The sequence below is a fragment of the Lepidochelys kempii genome, chromosome 25 (assembly GCF_965140265.1).
Source record: "Lepidochelys kempii isolate rLepKem1 chromosome 25, rLepKem1.hap2, whole genome shotgun sequence".
Taxonomy (NCBI): Eukaryota; Metazoa; Chordata; order Testudines; family Cheloniidae; genus Lepidochelys; species Lepidochelys kempii.
The window spans coordinates 11296230-11318636 of record NC_133280.1 but is presented as its reverse complement, the minus strand read 5'-3'; the positions used below and the strand labels follow the sequence as shown (position 1 = coordinate 11318636).

General features: G+C 58.1%; 1 protein-coding gene across 4 annotated transcripts in view; it reads left to right on the top strand.

The window, feature by feature from the left end:
- The window catches only part of SHC2 (SHC adaptor protein 2), a 28761-nt gene extending 7081 nt beyond the window's left edge, over positions 1–21680 (top strand). Inside the window, exons 1-13 of one of the 4 annotated variants that reach the window (XM_073324152.1) lie at positions 3118–3675; positions 9466–9536; positions 11229–11289; positions 11661–11780; positions 13003–13056; positions 14688–14739; positions 15297–15423; positions 16117–16297; positions 17247–17313; positions 18403–18543; positions 18779–19080; positions 19232–19367; positions 20989–21680. In XM_073324152.1, coding sequence (XP_073180253.1) covers positions 3118–3675; positions 9466–9536; positions 11229–11289; positions 11661–11780; positions 13003–13056; positions 14688–14739; positions 15297–15423; positions 16117–16297; positions 17247–17313; positions 18403–18543; positions 18779–19080; positions 19232–19360 — 1863 coding nt within the window. In that variant the 3' untranslated portion in view covers positions 19361–19367; positions 20989–21680. Of the gene's footprint in view, positions 1–3117; positions 3676–9465; positions 9537–11228; positions 11290–11660; positions 11781–13002; positions 13057–14687; positions 14740–15296; positions 15424–16116; positions 16298–17246; positions 17314–18402; positions 18544–18778; positions 19081–19231 lie in introns of those variants that run through there. The other 3 variants (XM_073324151.1, XM_073324153.1, XM_073324150.1) reach the window with 3 other exon arrangements.
- The last annotated feature ends 727 nt before the right edge of the window (positions 21681–22407 follow it).

The following is a 22407-nucleotide window of genomic DNA, read 5'->3' as shown; positions in this document are numbered from 1 at the left end:
AAAGAGAGAGAAGCACATCTTAATATGGCAACAGCGCATGTAATTCTATTACCTTGCTTTATTGATCGCACTCAGAGCAATTACTGGCTTTCGCCCAGTCACCTGCCAGTAAAAGAGAGAGAGGAAGAGACAGTAAGGAGAAAACAAAGAGTCGGTCACACATGCATTCTGGAGTTTGAAAACAAGAGCCCTGTGGGGAAGGCTTTGATTTTTAATTCATATGTCATTAGTAGCTATCATCTGTACGAACCCCCCATGCCTTATGCGGGTTCTTTCTTGATGGGGAGTTAGCTAAGATATCAGGTTACCTACCTTCCTTTCATCATCATCTGCAGAGGAAGATCCTATGTGGATCAGGAAGGTAATTACATTTCAATTCGTTCAAGGGGTGGCACCATATGGTCAAATTGGAACCAAAAATCTGTTCTGTGACACCTACCACTTCACAAAGCCCCAGAGCCATGGGAATGTGTGCGTGACTTTAAAGAGAAGAGATCCAGCTGGAAACAGCTTTGATAAAGAGGTAAACACCCCCCTGCAAGGCAAACAGGGCAGCACGGGGCATCAGTGCACCATGGCTGCAGGGTGAAAGCCACTAGGAATGAAACTAACTAGTCTGTTTTTCCTTCCCAACCCCTGCAAAGTGCAAAGACTGAAAATAACATTTAGCAGGATGGACTTGTGATGAAGATGCTTGGGAACTCTAGGTTCAAGTCCCAGCTCTGCCACAGAAGTCCTGCATGACCTTGGGCAAGTCACTGAATCTCTCTGTATCTTGGCTCCCCATCTGTACCATGGGGATATCACTTTCCCACGTCGCAGGGGTGGGGTGAAGCTAAATTCATCAGTATATTTAAGATGCGCAAAGACTCCAGCGGTGGGAAGCCGTTAAAATCATAGACAGAACCCCGTAGGGTGGGATCAGTGGAGCTATGTTCAAAGACACAAGCTGAGGGTAAGGCCCTTAGGGTTTTAAGTCTCAGATGATGCTAAAAACACAGGTAGGACAGTTTGGGCTGGTTTTCAGAAGTGCTGAGAACTGGACTTTGACTGGAGTTTTGGGTTCTCTGACCTCTGAGCATCGGGCGCAAGTTTGATTGGGGGTTGGGGGCATGTATTATTTTGAGCGGCGAGATTCCCTTTAAGGGTTTCCCCTTCGCTGTAGATTCTGGCAAAGAGGTGGGGGAGTTACTCCGCTCCTTACTGCACAAACCCTCGAAACAAATGAACAATCAGGCGCTGGGCTTTTCTCCAGGTGCAGGATAAAGCAGAGCAAACAAGAGCCCTGATTTCCGAAGCAAAGAAAGAAGGCAGCCCATGTTGTGCAGCAGGGCATCCCGGAGCTCTCACACCAAACCCCAAAACAAACCCTGACTTCGATGTAAATGCAGAGAGAGAACAAATTCCAAGGAGCTTAGTGAGCCAAGCAGCCGGGCTCCAGAAGTGGCCCTGTCTCCACTCAAGCCAATTATGCAGCCTAAGCTGCAGACTAGTGCAAGTGAAGACTCCTGCCTCACTTTTAGTGGCTCCCAGTAGGAAGGCGGTAGCCTACCCTGGCTCCACCTTCGCCTGTTTGCCTGCCACTTACAGCCCATTAACCCTGCCATGGCTGGACTGGAGCAGTGCGCAAAGGGCACGTCTACATGATGCCACACAGATGAGGTGGCCGTCTTCGTTCTAGTGTGAATCAACCCAGAGGGTTTAAGGCTCCCGTGGGGAAGAGTCGTTTTAAAGGGAGATGTGCAGGGCTGAATTCTCCAGGGATGCCCCACTGACAATGCTGCGTGGTGCACAAAGGCCCTGGCAGGAGGGACCTGTATCATGATCTCCAGCTACAGGTCGTCTGTAAGGCCAGAATCCAGGCCTCTGCCACTTGAGCCAAAGGATTAATCCATTAGCTGGCAGGAGCGTGGACTCTTATCCTCTATGTGGACTAGCTTCTATAAGGTGATGTGACTCTTGCAGCCACTGTGTTTCGGTTGCATAGGATGTAACCGAGGGCAGAATCTGGCCCACCCATTATATAGTCAATTGCTACAAAATGACATCAGTGGAAAGGAAGCATCAGGAACATGACAGGGTGCTTCAGGATGATGCAATCTCTATTCAGTTCTCTCCTTGATTGGTGAACCAGTCCCCATTCAGGTCTGGACTGGTTGGTGGTCCCTATCCAAGTCTCTGTCTAATTGGTTTTCCAGTCCCTAAACAAGCCCCGGATTGCTAGATGTTCCAGTCCCTATCCAAGCTCCGGATTGTTGGTGAACCAGTCCCTAATCAAGTCTTAGGTTGGCTGGTGATCCGGTTTCTATCCAAGTCCCTGGCTGGTTGGTGATCCATTCCATAACCAAGCCCGGGATGGTTGGTGAGCCAGCCCCGGTCCAAGTCCCCACTGGTTGGTGATGTGCTCTCTAGCTCACCCACAAGCTGTTGGGCTTGACGCACGAATCACCAGGTGAACTCCTCTGCCCAGTGATCTGCAGGGGGTCAGATCAGAGTCGATGATCATAATGGTCCCAAAATGGATTTTATAATCCATGGATCTATAATCCCCATGTAAGGGTCCCATATTCTCCCCCCCCCCCCCCCAATCTCAGGGAGTCTGGCACCATTGCTTGGCAGAGACAAGGACCAGGAGAGCAGTAGCGAGTGCATGTGAAAGCGATCAGGCTACTTTCCTAGTGCCCATGGCCCTTCAGGCCCAGCCCCAGCTGGCTTTGTGCGGGCGGAAAGCAGGAAGGTAGAAAATCAGCCAACTCCCCCCGCTGGCCTTTCACCCTGGGGCTTGCTGTGCTAGGCAAACCCACCCCAAGAGGTGCTGTGTGGACCAGGGCCTCCCTTGCCCCTTGCACTGGGGTGAGCGGGCCCACGGCCGGGCTCATCTCTCTGCCTCTGTCCAGTGCTGGCAGATGGCTGTTTTTGTGGCAGTGGAGCTGTGCAGGCCAGGTCTGCGGCAGCCAGGCTCCTGGCGGATGAGCAATAACACCATGACATCATTGTGTGAGCTGAGCCTCCCCAGAGAGGAGCGGGGGGTGGGGGGCCGGCGAGCGGGAGAGAGGAGCGCAGAGCGTGCCCGGCGAGCACTCTAAAAGCACTTAGCCAGACACGCAGTGGCAGGGCATGCTAACAGAACCCAAGTATGGTCGCTTTCGCAATGGCTCAGTGACGCCCTCGGAGGACCCAGCCATGAGCAGCAAGGTCGCGGCAGCCACCCCGGCCCCCTCGCCGCCCGCCTCCCTTGCCCACCCGTGCCCTGCGCTGGGCGAAGCCCGCTTGCCAGAGGAGCAGGAGGCCGTGACCACCTTCTGCATGCTGATCCCCAAGATTCCCCAGTGGAAGTTCTCCAGCCCCTCTGGCTTCCTGAGCCGCAGCCCTTCCAGCGCCAGCAAGGACCTGTCATCCCCGGCCAAGCCCGGGGGCCCCGGAGAGGCAGGAGGTTCCTCCTCCAGCCTGGCTGCTGTCCTGAGCGCCTGCGAGCCTGTCTGCCACTCTCCTTGTTCCCTGCAGGTGATGAACCGGTTCCGAGGAGTGGGAGGGAGGAAGGCGGCTCGGGTCGAGGGAGTCAAACTGGCCGGCGAGGAATGGAACCGGAAAGGTAGCTTCATCAATAAACCGGCGCAGGGCTGGCTCCATCCGGACGAACGGGTCCTGGGACCAGGGGTCTCCTACATTGTCAGGGTAAGCCCGTTTCTCTGGCCTCCCCTCCCCTCGCTGCCCACCCCTGTCCAGGGCTGAACGAACTCCCATGCTGACTGCATCTCCGCAGCTGGGATTGAATTGGGAGTCCGCTGCTTTGGCACTTGGATCCCTGGGCTCCTCTGTCATTCGGGGCTGGCAGCTGGGAAGGGGAGCCCCCAGCCATGGGTAGAGGGAAGTTTGGGATGATTCTCCCCCCACACCACCCAATTCCCCAGTTTTCAAGGCTTCCTCATTCAAGTTCCCTCTGTTCAAGGCCTCAAAGCCCAGGTGTCACCCTGCCCTGGGAGGGGTTGGTGTTGCATCGCCAAAGGCTGTCACCATCACACCACGGTAGCTGGGACTTAATTATGACTTGGGCCCTTTGGGGCAACCTGGCCTTGCCCGGGCAATTGCACATGGTTTAAAACGAGCCCACTGCTGCTTAGCCAGCGTGAAACCCGTACTCAGCTGCCAGCTGCACTGAGACCTCGTCCTTCACTGGGCAAGCCACTTGTTGATGACCTGAGCCCTGGGGTGGCGGGAGGTAGTGTTACTCCTCCCCCACACCAGAAATGGGGAAACCGAGGCACAAAGTGGGGACAGTCACACGGTGACTCTGTGGTGAAGCGAGGAGCAGAATCCAGCTCTCCTGACTCCCAGCCCAGTGTGTCAACCCTAAGAGCACCACCAAGGACCCATGGCCTACTGCTCTCCTTTACCCCCGTTTGACACCACTGTCATTGACTTTGGTGGAGTTACTCCTGACTTGTGCCAATGTCAGTGAGGGCAGACTCAGCCCTGCTTTAGCCACCCCTTAAACATCCCCTAAGTTTCTGTGTACAGCTGGGCTGAGGAAGGAGGGCCCAGTGGTTAGGGTGCTAGGCTAGGACTTGGGAAAATTGGGTTAATTTTCCCTGCACTCTAACATACAACCCCCTCCCCGCTCCCCCCAGAGGAAGCCACCGTGGGGTGGACACAACAGCAAGATCCCCACCCCACCCCTTGACTCCAATTCTTAAAGCTGGGGCTTACGCTTGACCATGGAAATGGCTTTGCTGGGGGTGCGTGTGTCCCAGTCTTGGTCTCCCATGCAAATGCCGCTGGGCCTGCTTCTGTGGTCTGGACCCAACACAGCTCCACTGATTTCGTTGCCCCTGGGCTCTGAGAGCCACCAGAGGAAACCTACCCGGCCTGCAGGCCATAGGAGGCCTACCTGTGCTGGCTGGGGGGATAGCCAGCTCTCCCCGCTGCTTTGCACGGGTGTAACTGCTGACACAAGGTCAGGGAGAATCAGCCCCTAGGGGTTAGTTGAGAAAGGAGAGAGATTTACCTCCCCGCTCCCAGAAAAGCATGAGCCAGCCTCCCCAGCAGGGTGTGAGATGGCCGTGGCACATTCTGGCTGGGCCCCATTCACTCTCCGTCTAGCCTTGCTTGCCTCCCTCCCTCGGAGTGTCTATTCCCCAAAGGCCTCCCACAGCCCCGGGCCCGCAGCACTCCCAGAAAGACGCAGCTTCGAAGCAGGCTCGTGCTCCTCGACCCAGGGGTTTACAAACCCCGGCCCAGACTCTCAAAGGTATTTAAGCAGCTCGGGCTCTTGAGCCCCCCTCACCTGAGCTCCCGTGGCCAGCCCAAGTCTCCGCCTGAGCCACAGCTTCCACACTGCTATGCTGGGCGCGCTAGGTCAAGCAAAACTCATGTGCTTCTGTCCGCTCGTGCCCAGCTGAAGTGCACACAAACCCCATGGGAGTTAGGTGCCTAAATACCTCTGAGAACCTGGGCCCGAGGTCCTGATCTCTGGTCTGTCCACACAGCTAAGCATGCAGGATCGGGGCTGGAATAGCTAGACCGTGTAGACGCATCGATACACCAGAAAGCCGGGGCCTGGAAAGGCTGGTTTCTAGGAGGGGAGAGTCTGCTGCCACGGCACTGGAGGGGTCTTCCTGAAAAGGCCTTGTGGCAGATGAGGGTCCTAAACAGGATGGGGAAGGTTCAGAAGATCCTCCTGTTTCCCAGTGCCTCTGGGGATACTGACTGGCCCTGCAGCTGGCCTGGACCCACCAGTGCAGTCTCGCCCCTTACCCCAGAGGTAGCTGAATAGCAAGAGACAATAAAGGAGGGGGAAGTTTAACAAACTCCTTCACAATGGGGCCTCTGCTCCAGCACTGAGATTAGGATCTGAGTTCAAATCCCCCAGGCTTCACAGGGGATGAATCTGGGCCCATCGTAGAAATAGGGCCAGCTGTGAAGTTTGGATCTAGGGCTTTGGTTTAGGCCTATCTCCAGGGTTACACACACCCCCTAGCCTAGTGGGTCATTTTGTGGAGTGGGTTTAGTGTGGCCCACCTCTCCAGATGGTCCAGGGGTTAGCGCATGAAGATGGGAGGTAGGACTCCTGGGCTCTAGCCCCAGTTCTGGGAGGGGAGTGGGGTCTAGTGGTTACAGCACAAGACGTGGAGCCAGGACTCTGGGGTTCAATTCAGATCTCTACCACTGATTTGCTGCCTGATGTTGGGGGGAAAAAAATCACATCCACGTGCCTCAGTTTCCCCATCTGCAAAATGGGGATAGTAATAACAAGCACCTGCTTCCCAAAGGAGTTGTGAGGGTTCACTGGTGAAAGCCCTCTGAGATTCTGGGGGTGCAAGGTGCTATGGAGGTCAGTCTCAACCACAGTGCTATGAGCTCCAGGGTTGCTGCTTTTGGGACTGAAAGGGTGAGACACTTGTAATTGAATTTGCTGATGGCATTTGGCTCCTTGTCTTACTCTCAATTAACTTGTGGTAATTTACAACTGCAGGCGAGATGGAGGAGCAGGGCAGCATGTCTCCGGTTAGCCTCTGTCTCTCTCCTCCCCCTGCCCCATCATAGATCATCAGATGTTTGACTGTGGGACAGTGGTTGAGAGCTGACCTGATTTAAAAGGAAATGCGCAGAGGTTAACTCCTTCAGTGCAGGCAGTTTCTACAGGAGCCATAGGAGGAGGCTGGCAGAAGGCAGAGAGAGGGGCATGGTGTTGGGGACAGAGAGAGAAGAGATGCATTGATAACAGTGTCTTTCCTTACCAAAGGATCCCAAAGCAACTTGCTGTACAACTCTCTTTGCCCAGCACTGAAATGCAGCCATTGCTGGGGTGGAATTTAGCCACAACAGTGCAGTGTAGAACAGGGAGCAAAGAAGTCGAAAGGGGATACCCCGAACTCCCAGTAAAGTGAAGGCTTGAGGCTGCACGGGAGGCTGTAGACTGGCAGCAGATTTCCATCTCCGCAGCAGCTGGAATGCCGGTCGGGGAGAGCACAGGGCAGGAGTCAAAGCTCAGGGGAGGAAAGAAGGGGGCATGGTCCAGTGGGTAAAGCACTGGCCTTGGAATCAGGATAATCGTGCCTGACTCCTGTCTAACACAGGCCGGAACACCTCCCCCTGGACCATAATTCAGCTGGAAGTGATAGCTCTGCCACTGCCTTGCTGGGCAACCTAGGGCAAGTCACTTATGACACTGTCTCTTTCCATCAGCTTCCCTCTTCTGCAAAATGGGGATAAAGACACTTATTTACAGGGGCCTTGGGAGACTCAGACTTATTTGAAAAGGCTTTGCGGAGGGGGGGGGGGTCCTGTGCTGGAGGGAGCCATCCAAGGGCAAAGTCCCATTATCCCCAGCACAAAAACACTGGTGTATCCTCCTGCATCGGTCCCACCCCCCAGAGCTTAGAGTAGCTGCACAGCGGAAGGCAGGACCATCAGTAGGGCACTATCCTGTCTCCCCCTTCCCCAGCCTCCCCATAAGGCAGGACTTTGATGGGGAGCAAGCTGCTGCTTGGGCCTTGAAATGAAAGTAACTAGAGTCGGCAAAGACCGCCCCCGGTCTAAGGGGCACATCAGCACAGGTCAAGGCAGCTCTCCCAGTTTACGCCAGCTGAGGAGCTGGCCCCAGGTATCCACCCCTCAGAGAGAGGCCAGGATAAAGGTCCTGATCCTGAGACCAAGGAGCGCTGGGGTTGGTCAGAACCTCTTAGGCTCACCCTCCTCCTTTTCCCCCTCAAGAGAGGTTGTACATTTTAATCACCGCTAGCAAGGGATAAGCAGGCGAGCGCTGCAGGAGGCGAGCACCTGGCGGGATGATCCAAGTGAATTTCTTTCCAGCCCTAAGTTTGCTGTGGCCCTAATCAGCCGCCATACGTTTCGCCTCCAGCCTTTTCTCCTGGAGCCCTGCCAAACCCATTAAACTGACCTCGTTGGCAGTGCCTGCTGGAAAGGCAGCTAATGCACCACTGAAGAGGGGTAGGGGCTGGGAGGGGGGCACAGTGACGTTCCCAGCTAGGAGGTTGGCCCCGCATGCAGACAGATGGAGCTGGAAATCATGGCTACACGGTGGCTGTTTAGCAGCTGGTGAGAGACGAATTTCGTGGATATCAGTCCGGTGCCCAGAGGGAAGGTGTTGATGCTGCACAAAGCCCCATGGCAACTGGCACTAATTGGCCCCCTTGCTAGCCGCTTCAGCGGAGAAGCCAAGGCCTGACAGCAACGGGGACGGAGCTTGCTCTTGGAGACAGGCTCCCTTCCAGCTCGGGGCTGAGGCCTGCCAAGTGGGTGGTGCGTGGGCAGTTTGCCCACACGCTGTCTGCTTTGTCCCTGCTCGGTGCAGACAGAAGGCTCCAGGCTGCAGAGCTGTCAGCCTGGCCCCCTTCTCCCTGGCACTGACATCCTCAAACCATTCGATCAGGCCCACTCGATCAGGAGCATGAGTTATGAGCGCGGCCTCCCGAGGCAGGGCAGGATTAGCAGCATACCAGGCCAGACTCAGGGTAGCGTGGCCTCTCACATGTTCTGGCTCAGCTTCCCCCCGCCGCACTCTTCGGCCTAGTCCAGTCGCCGGTATGACCTGCCCCTCCCAGCCACGTCACTAGACTGGTCATCCCTGCCCAGGGGAATGGAGTCCTGTAGACAAAGTCCAGGAAAGCACAAAACAAAGAGACCTTTGCACCAGCCAGGCTCAGCATCCCACCTCCTTCCTCCTAGGCTGGCCCCAGTTGCAACAGCCTCTCCTGATGCCCGCCGGCGGGTACCGGGCTATGGCCAACCCAACCCTCTGGCCCAGCCAGCCACAGTCCTTTGCCAACCCCCGGTCCCCAGTCAGGCTCTTTGGTCCCACGTAGGAGCAGCTTCTACTCCCCAGCCAGCTGTCAACTGCTGGGCTTTCCTGCCCTGAAGGACGACACCTGCACATGGGTAGCAGGATAGGGGTGAGCGGCCCCGGCCTCCTGGCCTTCAAAGGGGCAGGTCACCTGCCCGGTTACACCCCAGCTCTGTTAGCCAAGGCTGCAGGAAGCTCTTGGACCTCTAGAACGGTGCCCAGCCACCGCTAGTGGGGGACAGCACGGGGCACTGAGTGGGTGTGGCTTACCCTTGCTCCGCTTGATGCCAGCCAGGGGCTGCTTTTCTGGCCTCCCACAGAGAGTTCTGATGTGCCCCCCACCAGGGCAAAAGGGTGGGAGTCAGTACATGAAATGTGCTCACAGACAAAGCCTCAGGGAGGCCCTCTCTTTGCACCCATCGCTGGATTCCAGAGCCCGGGCTCCAGCCCAAGCCCGACTGTCTGCCCTGCTATTTTTAGCCTGTCAGCCCGAGTCCATTGAACTGGGTGTGTGAATTCCGTAAGCTCTTTGGGGTGCACTAGCTCCCACTCCCACCTAACCTGTTGCTCCCGCCTGGCTGGGTCTCCTGTTGCCCTCCCGTGAGCTGGGGATCTGAGCAGGTCACTGCAGCCTGGCTGATTTCAACCCCTTTCTTTTCCAGTACATGGGCTGCATTGAAGTGCTGCGCTCCATGAGATCTCTTGACTTTAACACCCGGACGCAGGTTACCAGGTAAGCCCCTCCGGGCCCCCTGCCCTGGGCTTTCCCCTACTTCCAAATGAATGCACCAGCTTTCCAGAGATTCAGGGCTGAGAAAGCCTGTGGGACGGGTTCGTCTCCACCTGGCACTGCAGGTGCTCCACAGGGCTTGCAGTCCGGCCAACCTGCCTGGCTGACCCCTGGCACCCACACCATGCCATGGCACACAGCGCGAGCCCTAAGGGACCCCCTGGCTGACCCCTGGCACCCACACCATGCCATGGCACACAGCGCGGGCCCTAAGGGACCCCCTGGCTGACCCCTGGCACCCACACCATGCCATGGCACACAGCGCGAGCCCTAAGGGACCCCCTGGCTGACCCCTGGCACCCACACCATGCCATGGCACACAGCGCGAGCCCTAAGGGACCCCCTGGCTGACCCCTGGCACCCACACCATGCCATGGCACACAGCGCGGGCCCTAAGGGACCCCCTGGCTGACCCCTGGCACCCACACCATGCCATGGCACACAGCGCGGGCCCTAAGGGACCCCCTGGCTGACCCCTGGCACCCACACCATGCCATGGCACACAGCGCGGGCCCTAAGGGACCCCCTGGCTGACCCCTGGCACCCACACCATGCCATGGCACACAGCGCAGGCAGGGGTGGGTTATGGGTGCCAGACACCATGGAAGGTGGGGCGGGCGTGGAAGCTGACTCTGTTGTCCTGGTCTGGGGGAGATCGCAGGCCTCCAGTCTTCAGGGCTGGCTCCCCTTCTCCACCCCTCAGCTCCACCCCAAACAGCCCAGCTGAGAAATCCCCACGTGCATTTCAAATAAAGCCACCAGCCCAGAGGGCGCAGGGAAGGGACGTGGGGGGCGGGTTCTGCTGCAGCAGCTCCGTCTGCAAACCAGACAAGTAGCAAGAGAAGCTGGGGGTGGAGAGGGGGGCGCAGAACGGCAGAGTCTCCTGCCTGCTGATGCAGCGTTGGGCCGCCCCAGGCGGATCGACAGGAGCGGGGGAGAAGGAAGGAGCCTCCAGAGCAGATTGCCAGCCACGGCATATTGATGGTCCTGTCCCCACAGCGCCGTGGGAGCAGCAGGAGCACGGAGCAGGCGGAGGGTGAAGGTGTCCCCCAGTGGGACTTGAGTTCCGCAGCCTCCATCCAAGTCCTGGGGATGGGGACGAGGTCCCTGGGAGACGTCTCTCTCAGGCGCGTGGACTCCGTGGGCTTGGGGAGCAGGCCGAGCTGCTAGCTGGGACTCAGGGACCCGCCGGCTCCATGTAGCTTCTGCGTGTGGGGAGACCTCCATATTTACCCCACATCGGGGCCGGGTGACCGGCAAGCAGGACAAACGCTGCAGGTGCTGACCGAGGCTGAACTGGGCCCCTTGAAAGCTGCCCGAGGGCAGCATCCCTGTGGTCCGGGGGCTGGGATCCTGGAGGGAAGGATCCCAGCCTGAGGCGGGGGGAGGGGGGAGGGCTCTCACCCAGCTCGCTAACAAAGGACGTCTGGGGAAGTGCCCCCAGCCACAGGTGACGTGGACCAGCTGTCCCCGCCCCAACAGTCATTGCAAGGGTCCCCGGTGCACCCCTCCAGGCAATGCAGGTGGTAGCATTTTAGCAGCAGGGGTGGGGTGGGGTAGGTCAGGTCCCACTGACCTAGTCTCGCCACGGGGGCTGGAGGATTAACCCCAGACTGCTTGATTCTTTGCTTGCAGGGAAGCCATCAACAGACTGTACGAGGCGGTGCCCGGGGTCAAAGGGGCCTGGAAGAAGAAGGTGGGTAACCGTGCCTCAGTTTCCCCGTCTGTAAAACAGGGCTGATGATGCCGACTTGGCTTTGCAGACCCTGGGCGGATGTGGCTAAAGGTTATTAAGGCAGGTTCAGGTTCTGGGATCTCTCCCCCAGCATCCTCGGAGCACTCTCCCTTGGGATCCCCTTCCCAGCACTGTTGACCTGCGCAGAGCGGTTGTCTGCAGGCAGGAAGCTGGACACTTCGCTGACTGTGCCGGGGCTGGTTCAGCTCAGCAGAGTTGCAGAAGCTTCCTGCACTGTCCCCCTGCCATCTCCCTGTCTCATTAGCTGAGCGCAGCACGCAGTGTTACCCTAGATGAGGCGATGACCCTCCAGCCCTTTTCTCCCTCCCCAGGCGCCTAACAAAGCCCTCTTCTCCATCCTGGGCAAGAACAATCTGCACTTCGCTGGGATGAGCATCACTGTCAACATCTCCATCGACGGGCTCAACCTCATGATCCCCACCACCCGGCAGGTTAGTGCCCACCCAAGTGCTCCGATCGCTCTCCTGGGGCATGGAGATCTAGGACCAGTTGGGGCAGGGACAGAGGGGAGGCTGCTTGCACCTCCCCTATCCAGTGGGACTTGTGCAGCCCCTAGCGCAGGTTAGAGCAGCCTTGAGGCTGCTCTAAGTTGTGCCACTGCTTCTGGGGCTTTGCACAGGCACAGAATTGCCAAGTCCACCCCACTCCATATAGGGTCCTTCTCTAGTGCTCTGGCCAGTCGAGCTTTCTGTATCCCAAGCGATGGGGTGCCCCCTTGCAAAGATGATTCCTCGCCGACTGCTAGGCACATCCTTTGGCCATTCAGCCTCCATTTACATCTCCTTTTGCTCAATTTCATCTCGTCGTTCCTGGGTATTCCCCCTCCAAGCGTCCTCTGCAACTCCGCCCACTCCATGGTCAACCCCCAGACACTGGGAAAGTGAGAGGCCGGCTCCAACATTCAGATCTGGGGCTAAATTCTGCTCTCAGCTTCACCGCTGTAAATCCAGCATCATTTGCCCAATGCAAAGGATCCACTCTGGGCTGACAGAGAGGCACCCGAACACCTGTCCCCATATGGGGTGAGCCCAACCCCTGGAGCTGGGCCCCACCCAATTTGGGGATCAGCGTATCTAGCTCTAGAGGGCAGGTGAGCAACACCTTGCTTATCCTCAGAGCACAAGGATAGAACAACTCAGGGTTACACAGGATCGGGAGCTAGTGTCAGGGCAGGGATTAGAACTCAGGTGGGCCCAGCTGCCAGTCCTGTGCTCCAACCACTAGGCCACCCTTTGCTCTTGCAAGCCCCCATGTTGTTTTATCCCCTTTAAACAGTCAAGCAAGCCGGTGAGGCTCCACAGGGTGGCGATATGATGGGAGAGGGGGATTCCCGGCTGCGATCCGAGCAGGGAGGGGAAGCTGGTGTTTCAGAACCAACCACGCTCGCCAGCAGAAGGCAGGCATGTCCATTCGACAAGCCACAGCCTACATGCCCTAGGCCGGGTGGGGTGGATACAGCCGGCCTAGCTTCCGCCTCCCCCCAGCGGCAGAGGAAAGCCAGGACGGTTCCCAGAGCACCGACTTTCGGCATGGGCTGGCGGCGGGTCCATCCCTACCCTCCCCCCGCTCTACCGAGCCGCTGCTCTGAGCGATTCCAGAGCCTCCCAGAGACCTTTCGCAAAGATCTTTAACGCCTGCCTCTGTTCCCTGCAGATCATTGCCAACCACCACATGCAGTCCATCTCCTTCGCCTCGGGAGGAGACACGGTAAGGGCCGCCCTCGGTGCGTGGAGATTAGAGGAGTCGTCAGCTCCTCACGGCCCCGCTCTCTTCTGCATCTCTTCCTCCCCCTCCTTCTTCCTCGCCCCCTTTGCATCCCTCTCTTCTCTCCCCCCTGCCTCAGTTTCTTTTGCCTCTGGCGGTGATCAATGAGCAGCAACAATCACACTGCCAGTGGACCAGCTTCTGCCTGTTGCAGCCTCAGTCCTGGGCACCGACGGCTGGGTACGGGAGGGCTCCCAACTGGCTGGTATTTGACTGGCCTCTCTGGGTTTTTTTATGGTTTTGCCAGAAAAATAATTTAAACGGCCAGATTTTTTGTGTTTTTTTTTTTTTAAAACATGGGTCTAAAGCTTTGCAGCATTCTCGCACGACGCTGGGACAGCTCATGTTCAAAGTGTCCGTGTCCAGCGAAAGATGCTGCCGTGTTCCCACTTCCATGGTGTAAGTGACAACAGAGCAAAACCATTGCAAATACAGCAGCCATCCGCCCCACGCATGGGTGTGTGAGGTAGGCTTTGAGTGATGGGACAGTGAGGAGACCCGCGATGATTATCGGTCTTGTCTACAGGTGTCCTCTCTCTAGATACTATAAGTGGCTGTTGGGGGTCGGGGGGGCGCTATGGAGTTGCCTTGTGGCTGGGGTTGTGACAGTCCTGCTTTGTGGATGGGGGGTTGCCAGTATTTTGCATTTCAATGGTGGTAACCCGGGATGGGGGGAAAGCAAGTCCCCTCCCCCTCCACTTGTTTCCTACTCTGAGAACTCAGGGGTCCTGCTGGGCCTCTCTCCCTCTCCAGCTGGGCCTTGTAACAGCTCCTAAACCCTGAGGAGACAACAAAGAAGCAGGGAAAGGCCAGAATAGCCAGAGAAACGCCTCTCTGGCCAGTTGCTTGGTCCAGGGCTCTCCCTCAGGAGGAGTGTCTACCCCTATCCACAAAGCAGTGACCTGCCATGCCATACCTGCACTGACCAGAGGGGGGCGCTGCAGAGGGACACATGCCGCTTCCTGGCCCCCATGCCCCGAGCGCACTTGTCCGCCAGAGCAAACCGCCTTTGCAGAGCCTGACAGTGCAATGAGATTCCATCCCTGCAGGCAACAAGCAATTTGCTCCCCCGTCCCTCTCTCCCTCCTTCAAGGATTGGGGCCTGGACCCCTGCTTCTTTCACCCCCAAAGCCTAGCCACCCCCTACATAAGCTCCTGCCGCTACCAGGGGTAATATGTCCTTTATCTCCTCTTTGGGCTGCAGCCACGAGAGGGCAGTCCTCCCTCAGTCAGCCCCAGGGAGCTGGTTAATTACAGCACAGGCCGCCCGGTGGGCACTACGGAGGGCAGATTGCCCTGGGGCAATGGGGTGAGGCCCAGCACCGGGTAACCCTTGCTGTCTCTGCAGCACTCCCTGGCCCTCACCAGCCAAGGAGGGAGTGTATCAGAGCAGGGACCTACACCCACGTTGCCTGGGGAAGGGGGATCTGCCAGCCGGAGGATTGTGGCTCATTCCCCTTCACACCCAGATTCATAGCCCTGCCTCAAGCCCCTCCGACCCTTAGCCTGCAGGCCAGATTCCAGGAACGATAGCCACAAAACCCTTCCTTCCCTGACTTTCCCTTTCTCTCCAGGACATGACAGACTATGTGGCCTATGTGGCAAAGGATCCCATTAACCAAAGAGGTGAGCAGGGCAGGGGTGAGAGGACACAGGGAGGTAACAAAGAGGGGTGATAAGCAAGGAAGGATCAAGGCTAACCAGGAGACCCATGTTGGCCAAAAGTATGGAGAAGGGCTCCCCCCACAACCTCTTGTGCATTTATTGTGCGGAGTGTAACTGGGGAACTCACCACCGGAGCGCCCCTCCTGCCAGCACGTGGCCTTGAGGGCATTCTTCCACTCTGGAGGCTCCTTTCCCCTGGATCTGCCACCGCTTCTCTCAGGGACATCCCTGCTTCCAACAGCAGCCTGGTCTACAGCTTCCTTCCCCACCCCTTCTCTCTCAAGCCTTTTGATGAGGCCCAGGTGTTCGCCATGCAGACACCTGACCCCATTAGTCCCACCTCCTCAGGCAAGGGGGCAGTTAATTATGACCCAGGCAAGACTAGCCCCATTTCACCTTAAAGCGATGGGTGTCCCATGCCATATGTCACCCGGGGGGCCTCGTGCCCAGTCCTGCCGTGGGATAAAGGTCCCAGATGCGCCACCTGATGTGTCTGTGTCTCCCTCCCTGCCGGGCAGCATGCCACATCCTGGAGTGCTGTGACGGGCTGGCTCAGAGCATCATCAACACGGTGGGGCAGGCCTTCGAGCTGCGCTTCAAGCAGTATCTACACAGCCCCCCCAAGGTGGTGGTGCCGCCGGACAGGTAGGGGGGATGAGAGACATGGGGCCTGTTGGTGCTGCTGGGAACCCAAATCCCTGCTCTGGGGTCGCCCTGGCCAGACTGGGCCTGCTTTTATGCAGGTCTGCACCTTCTCACCTTACCCTGGGCAGCAATTCCGAGGCCTATTCCCCAAGCTGGTCCAGGTGAATGAGGCCTTGCAGCCTTCTACCCCCACGTTCATCCATCCCTTACGCTGGCAAGTGACCTGGCATCCCAGCCACTTCCTACTGGCCCCACCAGGTGCTCTCCAGACTCAGGGACAAGGTGGCGTTCACACTGCCAAGCCTTCATGGAACTGCTTTGCAGTCACCACCTGAGCAGGACCTGAGCTACTTCAAGCCCCCAGCAGGGCTGTTGGTAGAAGAACGGGACCGTCCTCTGCCCGGTGCATTGGGGTGTTACCATTCTCTGCATCACAAGATACAGGGCCCTGCAGCATGCTCCATACGACGGTGACCCTGTCTGTGGGTTTTGTCACAGCTAGGGGTGCTAGGTCCAGGGTGCTCTCAGTACTAGGTGCTACCATGCCCTGGGTGCTAGATCATGAGATGCCCTGCGTGTTAGATCTGGGGATGCTCTGGGCCTGGGTGCTGGGTTGCCAATCTCTGGGTGCTCTGATGCTCCAGCTCTGGAGTCTAACCACATTCCCTAACTCCCGTGTTCTCTGTTGCGCAGGGTAATGGAGACCGAGGAATCCGCGTGGGGCGACGAAGAGGACATGGCCGAACACGATTACTACAACAGCATCCCGGGGAAGGAGCCTCCCCTGGGGGGACTCGTCGACTCTCGGCTCAGGCATGGAACATTGCTGGGCCACGCACACTCCCAGCCCTCCTGTGCCGGTCACTTCAGCCAGGTGAATCCTGCAGTCAGCACGCTTGGCTGTGCAGCTTCCCCAATTCTCCCCCACCTCACAACCTCCCCACCCCACGGTTGCACCCAGAACCTCCTGTGTTGAACTGAGCCTTTTCCCCTGATGCTGAAAGCTGGAAACCAAACCTGGCTCTTGTCCCCATCGAGGACGCCCCCAGTGAGTGCCTGGTGCAGGGTCAGGCCTGGAGTGTCTCTGGAATAGCTTCTGGGGTCAGGGATGGAGGTGGGTCCATCAGGGAGAGCCCCATACAGCTCTATGGCCTCCTCTGTGGCTTGAGGGGTCTGTTGTCCAGCAGTAAAGACTGTCACAGCCTCTGAAGGCTGCGTGGGATTCTACCAAAAGCTCTAGCCCTTGAGTCATCGGTTCATCGCGTTTAAGACCAGAAGGGAGCGTTTGATCCTCTGCACATCGCAGGCCACTAAACCCCAGATGAACGTGTTACAGCCGTCAGGAGACGAAGCAATGATGTGCAACAGGCAAAGATCAGGAGGGACGGAGGCGCGCCAATCCCACGGTCCCTGCACTGGCAGTCACTAACCCCCTCAATCTCTCACAGGCTGTGTCACCCCGCATGGGCCGCATCACCCGATTATACAGAGGAGGGAGCTGAAGCGTGCAGGGGTGAAGGAGGTCATGGGGGGGGGGGACCTGCTTCACACTTCCATGTGACCATGAGCTGTGACCTCCAGGCTGTGTTTCCGGCAAATGGAAACCGGTGCTAGGCCCAGAAAGGGGTGGAGGCCCTGAGGAGGCAGCGAGCAAAGCCAGGGTATTCAGCTGTCCTCACGCCTCCACCTAACGCATCTCCCTGTCCACTGCCTGGGTCTCCATATCACATGTCCACCCCTTCGCCACGTGTGGAGGGGAAACAAACCTCCTGCATCATGTGTGCTGGCTGCATGGACCGAGGTCTGATTCTTCTGCTTCACAGGTTGGATTTCCTGCCAGAAGAGACCAGAACAGCCACCCGGGCTCCCACGGGGACGGCGATGCTCCTGGTACGTGCTGCAGCTCGAAGGCTTCATTTAACCCAGGGACTCATGTCCCTGTGGGCACGGGAATGCATGGCCCAGGACTCGCAAATGCCTGTGGTAGGACCCTCGGAGATGGGCATTACTGTCCCTAGCTGCCCGGTTACGAGAAAACTAGCTGAGAACAATGCATAGGGCAGCTGCTTGGAGTGATGCCCCTTTTGCAAACCAAATTCTTTGGCATGAGTCACACAGCCTGGCACGTCAGCTGATCCTTCCGCACCGTCACCACATGGACTCCAGGGGGAACTGTCAGGGGTGGGGGTGTTCCTGGCCACCAATGAGCTTGTCCCCGAGTCTCCCCTGGATGTTACAGCAGCTGCTCCCATCAGAGACGAATTTAAGAAGCTTGGTCTCCTGCTCCTCCCCTAGTGAGTCAGGGTGAAAGGGCCAAATAGGGGGAGGGGAAAGGACCCAAGGGAAGATGAGATCAGTGTAGGAGTGTGTGGCCAAGGAGAGGACAATCCTAAAGGGAGGAGCAATGGGGTGAAACTCAGCAGAGGGAAGTTCAGACTGCATGGAGCAGGAGAACTTCTTGCAGGGAGGAGGGTAGGTGGAAATCACCTCCCCAGGGAAGCGGTGGGGGCCCCCATTGGTACAACTGAACTGGACAAAACCCCAGAGGGTAGATCATAGGGAGCAATCCTAGCATGGGCGGCGGGTATCATAGGCTGGGGGAGGCTATGCCTCCCCAAAACATCCAGGCATGGCCCCACTCATGCTTCGCCCCCAGCTCTCCCCTCCTACTTTCCATTCTGCGTGTGGCTCCAGTCCCCCAGTGCTGGCCCCGGGTGAGGCTGGGGCCGTGCCGCCCACCTTCCCGGTGCTCCGGGGGGCTAGCCTGGGGTGGAGGCCAGTGGCCGCAGTGACGGTGGCTTTGGGCTCCAGCAGGGGGTCACAGAAGAGGCAGGGCCTCAGGCAGAAGGGGTGGGGGGCTAGCCTCCTTCAGCCGGCAGTTCTCGCACCACCCATGGATCCCAGTGTGGCAGGCCCGGCTCCTGTGGTTCCTTTGCGCACAGCCTGCCGGCGCTCACTGGCCCTCACTGTGTCTTCCAGGCCAGTCCTGCGACGGCTACCTCCAGGCAGACAGCCAGCCCCTGGGATGCCGCGACTACGAAGAGCACATGTACGTCAACACGCAGTGCCTGGACAGCTGGGAGCACGAGGAGAGCCCCCCCAAGGATCTCTTTGACATGAGTAAGACAGCGGCTCTTGGAGTGAAGGAACCTCACTAGAACAGAATAGTGGGAGTTGCTTTTGGTCTTTGGCTCAAGGCCTTTAAAAGAGCCAGCCCAAGGTCCAGCAACGGGAGAATTCTTCCCAAACCCGGCTGGCAGGAGGCCTGGGGACTGGGAGCCCTGTGGTGTGATCCTGGCTAGGGTAGCTGCCGGGGCCTGTCCCCTCCTTGCTCTATAGTCTTGGCTTCTTGCAGGGCCTTTCGAAGACGCCCTAAAGCTGCATGAATCCACGGTGGCTGGCGGGGCCAGCCCGCCCCTAGAGGACCAGTGGCCCAGCCCGCCCACCCGGAAGGCTCCCATCGCCCCCACGGAAGAGCAGCTGAAGCGGGAGCCCTGGTACCACGGGAAGATGAGCCGGCGAGAGGCGGAGAAGCTGCTGCAGATGGACGGGGACTTCCTGGTGAGGGACAGCATCACCAACCCCGGGCAGTACGTCCTGACGGGCATGAACGGCGGGCAGCCCAAGCATCTGCTGCTGGTGGATCCTGAGGGTGTGGTAAGGAGCGGGCCGGGCTCCCCGAACTCAGCCCGCATGTCCTTGACTGGCACCCCGCCCCGCTTAGCCCCATCAGCCTCCTCTCTGGGTGGAGCGTGACCTGCCCGCTCCCCGCCTCACGCCCACCCCCCTCCCCGTTCTGTTGCTCCAGGTGAGGACCAAGGACATCCGGTTCGAGAGCATCAGCCACCTGATCAACTACCACCTGCAGAACGAGCAGCCCATTGTGGCGGCGGAGAGCGAGCTGCACCTGAGGCAGGTGGTGAAGAGGAAGCAGTGATGGCTGGGTGCGTCCCCTCGGCAGGGGGCAGGCAGGAGACCAGGGGGCCTGATTCTCTCCTGCATTCGCCCCAGTCAGAGCAGCGGGGCAGTGGGGAATTGGCCCGCACCCTCTCTCCTCTGTGCAGGCGCCCCAGCGGGGTCAAGCCCGTACCCACTGCCTCTTGGGCTGGGCTAACGGGGGTCGCTGGGAGTGAGACACCCCCTGAGCATGCTGGGTCCCTGCCTCTCTGACCCCTGAAAGCAATCTCCTTTCTCTCTGGCCCAGAGCCCTCCGGGGAGCTGGCTCTGTGCTCGGAGAACCTGCCCACAGAGGAGAGGGGAGCCAGGTAAAAAAGAGAAGGGGATGCCACAGACAGAAACCCCCCTCCCCGCTTCCCTAAGCAGCACCCACATCCCCTTCTGCTCCTCCTCCCCCCAGTGCCCACAGTCACCCTTTCTCTTTCCCCAGGGGACTGTTTTCCCTCCCCTCCCCAAACAGCTGCCTCTTTCCCTCTCCCCTCCACTTGCGGCCACGCTCCCCCCTTCTTTCCCCCTCCTCTGGGCTCGCGCCACCTTCCCTCTTGCCTATGGATGGCTGTCACTCGCCTACAGGTTGCTGCTGCTGTCCCCATGCCTACAGGCGGCCATTGGTGTCTCTTCGGTGGACCCCTGCCCATTCGTGTTCTCTCTCCCACCTCTGCCAGCGGACTGTTGTCACGTTCCCCCCCACTCCTCCAGCCTTGTGCCATCTTCCTTCTCTCTCTCCCCTACAGACTATTGCTCCATCCCTTCTTTCCCTCCTAGCTGCTGCCACAATCCACGCCGACTTTTTCCATTCTTCCTCCTATCCTGGGACGTATTTATTCTACTTGTGCCGACGAAACTCCACCTGGAGCGTTAGCATGGCTCTCCCCCCCACACCCGCCGCGGAGCCCAGAGGACACAAATGGAGCTCAGCTCTGTGCTGCATACGTCCCATCAGGAGCACACACACACACAACAGATCTAACCTGCCCCGGCTTCTTAGACTAATAGTTAATTAAAACAAACGAATTGCGAGCAGGGAGCCTTGCTCGGAGAGCCGCTTGTAGCCATGGCTGGGTGCGGACTGTGGTCTAGTGGCCTAAGCGCAGCGCTGGGCGCCAGGACACCAGCGTTCTTTGCCTCCACCTCTGCTGCTGACTTGCTGGGTGACCTTGGGCAAGTTGCTTTGCCGCTCTGTGCCTCAGTTTCCCCCATCTGTAAAATGGGGAGGATGATATTGACCTACCTACCTCGCAGGGGGTGCTGTGGAGAGGAGTTAGCTAAAGCTGGTATGGCCTTCTGAGGGCTAAATAGCATCCAGCGCAGCTGTTAGGTTTAGTCGCTGCTAGAGACCATCAGAGGGGTAGGGAACTCCCTTTGGAGGTATAATTGGATGCGGCGGGAGGTGTCAGAAGCACAAGGCCCCATTCCCATCTGCAAAGGGAATAGGAGCCTCTTCCCCATCTCCCGAAACCTCCCAAGCCAACCCATTACCGTAACAGCTGCTTAGACTCCACTTTGCAGCCGTGAGGGGACAATCTTGTAATTACGTTATCTGGCCGAGATGGCCCATCATTAGGAAAACGACTTCAGATCTTATCAGCACTCTGCTTATTGAATCAGGACCTGAGGACAGGCTTTTGGACCTTGGGAGAGAGGACAAAGAGCGACACAAGCGAGGGTGTGGCCAACCCACCGCTGGGACACATCTCTCCTGCACAGCTGCCAGGAGGTGACTTGGTGTCCACTCGGCTTCTGCCCCGCTTCAGAGCCTCAGCCAGGCTTCTAGTACCTAGCCTGGGTCGCGGCATTGCCCTTCCACTCTGGGTGGGGTAGCCCAGGTGCCTGCTTCCTTTGGATGGTGGAAGATGGGACCTTCCCCAGAGCCTAAGCTTTGGAGACTCACCAAGCACCTGCTATGCAATGCCCACAGCTCCTCCAAGCCCAGCTGCTCCCAAGAGGTGTCATCTTCCAGCAGGGGTTCCTGCTCTTTGGAAGCTCCCACCTCCTCCAGTCCCACCCCAGCCGGCATTACAAGAGAGGACAATGGAAAGGTACCTTGTCCAGCAAGGTGGGGCTTGCTCCTCTCAGGCACCCGGGTCCGTGTCACGTTGTAGCAGGATTTTACAGGCTACCCGGCGCTGAGCATCCATCAGCTGGGACCCACGGTGAGAATTCCACTGAACGGTGGCAGCCTTTTAAACGCCATCCAGCGATTGCCTTGCCAACGCGCCGGCGTTCGGGGAACCGTCTGACACGCAGCGAGGGGTTCGCTGGTTTGAATACGTTTCTAATTAAATGTGGAAATGATCAAACGGCCTGAACGTGTTCTTGACTCCACTTGGCAGACCCCAGTGCAGCCTGTGCCCTGGGGGAAGAGATGAACAGAGCTATCTGCCTCTGCTCTGGTGTAGGACAGCTGCTGCTCCTTGCAAAGAGCCACTCAGGTGAAAGCAGGCCATGACAGGTCCACCCCTGGCTCCCGTGGGGCAGCTTTCACATACTGTCCCATGAGCCTCCATCTGGTCCAGACACTGAAGTTACCTATTGGCAGCGTAAGCTCCTGAGTGGTTGGTCCCTTTGGCCCATTCTGTCCTTGGCCTCCTTGCCAACACGGGGTTGCGAGGCGCATCCCTGAAGGCTGCCGTACCAGGGATTGAACTGGGGTCCTCCAGAACTAAAGGCATGAGTAGCTACAGCTTGAACTAACGAGCCAAGCTGCCCCAGCGGGGGCTGTAAGAGACTCATATCCACTGCAGATCAGGCACCGAGGGGTACACACAACACACGGGTTTCACGTGCTATGTCCTCCAGACAACCTAGCCAAGCAGACACTCCATTTCTAACTCCCCCCAGAATTCTGCTCCCCCACCGCATCCCCCTACATGCTCCCAAACACCTGATTTCCAAAAGGGGCTTCCGGCAGATTGAGCCCAGCACCTGTCCTCGCTTGCTTGATGTGTCCCAACTGCATCCTGCGATCCACACTGGGCATCGCTGACATTAAGAGGGAGCCCCCCAACCCTCCCCTCAAATTGGAAT